General features: G+C 36.4%; 1 protein-coding gene across 1 annotated transcript in view; it reads left to right on the forward strand.

Moving 5' to 3' along the window:
• TUSC3 (tumor suppressor candidate 3) overlaps positions 1-1,590 on the forward strand; it is a 105,298-nt gene extending 103,708 nt beyond the window's left edge. The window contains exon 10 of the mRNA XM_079306752.1: positions 1,306-1,590. Coding sequence (XP_079162878.1) covers positions 1,306-1,321 — 16 coding nt within the window. The 3' untranslated portion in view covers positions 1,322-1,590. The remainder of the gene's footprint in view (positions 1-1,305) is intronic.
• Positions 1,591-6,000: the final 4,410 nt, after the last annotated feature.

Genomic DNA, 6,000 nt, shown 5'->3' on the forward strand with positions numbered 1-6,000 from the left:
GTTTGTCTTATCTATATTTTGTATCATGCTAAAGGTGCAGTTCCCTTACAGACTAAAAGTAAAGATCAACAGCTGTGGTAGTGGCATGTTGATCAAACTGCTGTATTGGTATTTATTTGCTGTTACATCATTGAGTCTTTTATGCCTCTTAAGCCTATCAATGCTACCTCTCTCGTTATTGAAATCTTCATCCTTTCCCACTCTTCTCTCCAAACTTTTTCACTACCATTAATACTCTCTCTTCTCCTCTCAGATCCTTTCCTATACATGGTCTTGTACATCTAGAGCTGGGTTATGTTTTTAGTCATATGTGCTCAGCATTTCCTTAGTTCCTTCTTCAGCCCTCTACAATTCACCTCGTCATGAAATTGTTCTTGCTAGTTTTCCCTGTTGTTAATCCCTTCACCCTCCAGCACCCAGCCAGTTGCCATCTGTTCCGCCTTGGTTTGCATGTCTTGCCTGACAAGATTGTCAGCTTTTTGCACCAGTGAACACCTTTATACTGATACAGTTTTTTAAGCTGGTAGCACTTGTATTTATGTTTTGTAATGATTAATTAATTAATACCATGAATGGAAAAACTGGTGAAATTGCTGCAACCTCTATGCTAGCGCACACAGCATATCTAGGAGCTGAGAGACGTACCAGGCAAAGCTAGAGGCAGTACTTCCATTCAGTAGCTCCTTCCTTGTGAGTTTGTATAGTCCACAGTCATGCACAAGTGTCTCTGTGTTCCCATTTCGCAGTCTATGGGACTTGCAAAGTACTTAGAAAGGTGTGACACACAATTTATATCTACACTGTAGAAATACAAAGTTTCCTTCCAGGTGTAAAGAAACAGCAGTATCATTGGAAACTTCTTAATTTATTAAAATGCCAAGAATTTAAGAGTCTGCAGCCCTACAAAGCCTTGCCAATCGCTCTATACTCTCCCAACTCTAGAGCCACTTCAGCAGTAAAAGATGGTTTTAAATAAACCTGATACATCCCCTGGGAGAGATTTCTCATTTCAAGTAGTAAAAGCAGATGCAGAACTTGATTAAAGAGAACAGATGTTTGAAGACTGTTTTGCTTTTTAATTTTTTAAATAGGCAAATTTAAGTTTCAATCACTTATGTTTTATTTGATAACTTTCATGCTTGCTTAGTAATAACTCAATTGAATATAAAAACTTAAGAGATTGTTACACAAATGCCAAATGACTTTTCAAATTAATGTTTTGAAGTTCTTATTATTTTCAAATAATTCTAATGCTATGTTTTATATGCATTTTTCAGCATTTAAACATGTTTTCTTTCTTTTCAGCTTCTTAATTAAATGAATTCAAGCGGGATTCATTTAGAGCTGCTTACCATGAAGATAAGCTATGACTGCTATTTTCAGCCCACCAATGTTACATGTATTCAAGAATCTTTTGTTGGTTCATCTGTTTTTGTGATAATTTATATGGTATGGTGATAGAGAAATGAATGCAGTTTTATGCAATGAATGCGTAATTTGTAGAAACATACAGTAAATATCTCATTGGGAAGTGCTAAAATGTTATGAATATTGTGTGCTCAAGAATTTAAATAAATTTCAGTATCATGGGCTTCTGTTTAAGTCTTTCTTATTAAATGTACTACATGGATCAAAAATTTATGAGATTTTTCACCTGAAGTTTGTTTTGAAATGTGTTTTTGAACTGAACAAAATAGCATCACTTCTTTATCTGCTAATAAGAGATATACCCTGGTGGAAACTATCATTAAACTACTACACCTTAGCCTCACTTTGCTTTGTAACAGAGCATTTATATAGAGTCTCTGATAATCTCTGACATGCTGAGCCATTAACATAAAATTGTATTCTACACATTTTCATTCCTGACTCAGTGTGTAGAGTACATACATTACAAGTTCATCTCTCCCTTATGCGAGGGGATGCAATTCATAATGAAATATGTTGTGGAAACTTGAAGGCTAGAACACTTACATCAGTCAGAATTCAGATCCTTTTAAGCTGAGTCTGTGCTAACAAAATGGGAGGGTGAGGGTCAACAGTGTTTCACAGCCCAAAAAATACTTACTTTGTGAAGTAGCAACAAGAAGAAGGTATTATCCTGAATGATGCTTGTACAGGTGAGTCTATTGGAACTAGAGTTACAGTAGTTTCCAGTTTTATGTGTCCACCAAGCTTTGCTAAAAGCTTATATAGGAATTAGTAATGCATTTTAAAAATGCCATTTTTTAGCTAGTCAAATCTCACATTGTGTGAATTACTCATAAATTCTTGTATACACCAAAATAATATATTGCCAGTGACTCAGGAAACAAGAATCATCACAAGATACTCCACCTCAATCCTACTTCTTTTCCTCCTTGCTGGTAGTTTTCCATCTTGTACTTTTCCAAGTACCAATTCACTGTCTGTAACATTAGGAATTTCTTCATTTATAATATAAAAATGTTTCTAAATATGGGGATAAGATTTTCTAGACTTCACAAAACTCAATCTCATGCTTTTACCTGTTTCTTCTGCAGAAATATTGGTATGCTAAGAACTGGGAAAGATTTTTCGACAAAAAAAAAAAAAAAAAAAAAAAAAAAGGAAAGACAGGTTATATCATACACAAAAACAGAGCAAGACCTACTAGTTGCCCTAAAAGGCTGTAGAGCAGTATTTAAATTAGAAGCCAAGTGAAAACTCTAAGCACCTGGTTCACAGACTGATGTGGGCTGTGAAGGGGTTTGCAGCCTTTTCAGAGGTGCTTCAGCTGTTGCTCAGGAAGGCAGATCAGCTTGCCCATGATTCCAGTTGACTGGCACCTGCCAGTGCAAGGAAGCCAGGGCAGAATTTGCAAGAGCTTTATATCAATGCTAAAAGCTTGAGAAAGAAAGGGGGAAATTAAATTGTATGGTATTGAACAACAGCCCTAGTACAACAAGCATTCAAAGACTTGGTAGGAAAATAAACAAATCAGTAGGACAGTTATCAGGCTCGTGACTTAAGGCACAGGTGGGTGTACAGGGTGTGTATGGGAAAGATTACATAAAGTGCAACAGCACAAACATCTTGAAAACAGTGACTGGAAAGTGAAAGAAGAAAAACTGCAAGTTTCAGAAAGGAAGTAATAGTAAGAGATCTCATGACCTCATGCAAATGAGGCTAAATATTTCAGCTTATGATGAGGTAAAAGCATTCCAGTGACACATGACTGCTATAACAACTAATAAATCTCAAATAGCATCCAAATCAAAACCAGCAGCTTGAGTAGTGCATTGAAGATAACATAATATGTAAGAGGCATTCATGGAATAGCTACTCCATAACAGCAACCACAGTACAGTAGGGTAAATGTTCTTGCAAGACGGGAAAATCAAAGTGAAATCTGAAAGAAGTTGGAGTATATTAGAAACAAAGACAGCTAATAATGCAGACAAACCTACACACTCCCCCCTTAAACAACAACAAACAATAGGCAAAAAGCAAGACACCTACAAACACTCTGGTAGCTGTTTAATACTTCATTAGAAGCACTGATAAAACACGTGCCACAATTCAAAAAGAAATAAGAACACAGCAGCACGCAGGTCAAGTGTAAAAAAAAAATTATCTGAAAATTATGCTTATCATGGTAGCACAAACTTCAAGTAAACCCAAAGCAGGGAACTAGCCCAAGAGTTTATGACAAAGATATAAGAAGAGGTATCCATTGATAAAGACTGACAGAGAAGCCAAATTCTCCACAGCAGCTAAGCCAGAAGATTTAAGTCAACATGGTCTGGCACATTCTGTTTAATTCTTTTAAATAGATAGGCTAGGTGCTGGTGAGATCTTGAGACCAAATGGCATTTATCAAAGAGCTCTGAAAGAAATTGCATGTGAGATTGCAGAACTGCTGAGCAAGGTGCCTTCACCTATCATTGCAGATTGCCTCTATGTCAGAGGACTGACAGATTGCCAACACAGCTGTCACCTATAAAAAGGAGAGTCTAGAGGGAAAGCTAAGCTACAGACCAGTGAACAATTTCCAATCCTGATAGGATGGTTGAGTTGGCAATAAAGAGTAAGCTGACTGAGAGACAGGATAAACATAGTCATCTGAAAAAGTGTAGGACTTGTATGAAGGAGAATTTGAGTTCACAAAGCTTGTAGATAGCTAAAATAGTGTCTAAAAAGCCCAAGGATAAAAATCACTTGGTAAGGATCTATTAAAGAACCTAAGATGGAATTGGAAGATATGTCCTTTTCATGACTTAAAAAATCAATTAAAAGATACCAAGAGAAGGATATTGCTTAGTGGTCACTTTTTGTAGCAGTAAAGTCAGAAATACAACCTTCCTGAAAACTGGTGCTGAGACCACTTGAATACATCTTCATCAATGATGTGTAGAAAATGCATGTGCAGAGCAACCTGCATTGCAGAGAAGCTTATGGTACAAAGATGGGAGAAAAGTTAAAACTTTGATGGGCAAGACTGGGATGTTTTGATGGGTAAAAACTTGGGAATTCATCTAGAGAAAAAAAGAAATCATACCTTGTTCAGCAAACAGGAAAAAGACATAGTGACAACTAAACCTGTTTTAGCAGAGTTGTCAGTGTGCACTAACAGCCAAAGAGAAGATGTTTGATGTCATCAGCTTGGGTAACAAGAGGGGACAGCACTACAACTACACAAAATCTCTATGGATTCCTGTTGAGTTCTGTACATAATTCTGATCCCAAAGATTGAGCTATTCAAGGTACAGGTCTAGATAAGCAAGCAGGGCCTCTTAAAAGAACTTAGATTATAAATAAGCAGGAGTATGGTACTGAAAAACTTAAAGGTATTTTTCACTAGTTTGTGTTTGCAGCAGTGAACACCTAAAAACTTTTAATAAAAAAAATCCCTACTTGAGGATCAAAGTGTAGGAGATTCATAGAAGCAAAACCCTGCAATTGAAATCGCAAATAAAGTGAAAAAAAAAAATCAGTAATCTTTTTTGAATTAAATTTAACTCCAGATACTCTTCAGAAAAGCTGAATAAATCTCTCTCCACAGTGATGTTGAGTGACATTAACAAGGTTCAGTGTCATGTTAAGGACCTAGAAATGACCTCCACATGATGGCAGGTGTCTCATCAAGCAGAGTCACACACAAATTCAGGACCTCATTGTTAAATTTAAGATGTCCATTGAGAAAATCCGGCAGTTTTTTTCCAGTTCTTTGTAATACATGAACAACTGAATATGATTTTGCTCTCCATGTTTGGTAGTGCTGAATAACTATATTTCAGAGAAAAAATGTAATATAGATGTATTCTCTAGTGTGAGCTGAAGATTATATACTCTTGTTGAAGCTTTGGAGGTTTTTTTACTCCCTATATTCCTGTCCTAGAGGATTTTGACCCCCATATCTTTTGTTTCCAGATGCACATACACGTACAAAGGAATGCCTCATTAGGAGTTCTTAAAGAAAAGATTTCCTGTTAGAACATCTCAAATCCAAGAGCAGACATTCCCCTACACTCCAGGTATGAGCAGGAATACTGTGTTTTTCTCTAAAGTGTGGATACACAGAGCTGTGCATCTTCAGAGCTTGTTGTCTGTCATGTGGCAAACTGAACCCTCATCATTCATAAAGGTCAATCAAGCATCTCAAGTCTGAGTTGCTTTGACATTGTCATATGGAGACACAGGAACAGCTTTATGGAATTGTTTTCAATTTTATGTTACCTATGCTAAATTTTTATTTATGCATAAATGCCATGTCCTCCATTTACCCCAGTTAGCTATACTGCTGTGCACCAGGTAGAAATTTGGTGTTGTTTACTCATGTCACCTTTCTTTTTGCAACACAATAAATGCTTCTAAAAAGAAGCATCATCCTGTATTTTCAAGGGATGTTTTTTCTGTGCATTAACACAGGTCTATATATTTTGAGATTAGTAACTTTCATAACATTAGGCAGTGCTGGTCCCTCTAGAATGAAATAAGGAATATTTTCTGGTTTGAGTTTAGCCTTTCTGCCTTGCATTT

Source organism: Erithacus rubecula, assembly GCF_903797595.1.
Source record: "Erithacus rubecula genome assembly, chromosome: 5".
Classification (NCBI taxonomy): Eukaryota; Metazoa; Chordata; class Aves; order Passeriformes; family Muscicapidae; genus Erithacus; species Erithacus rubecula.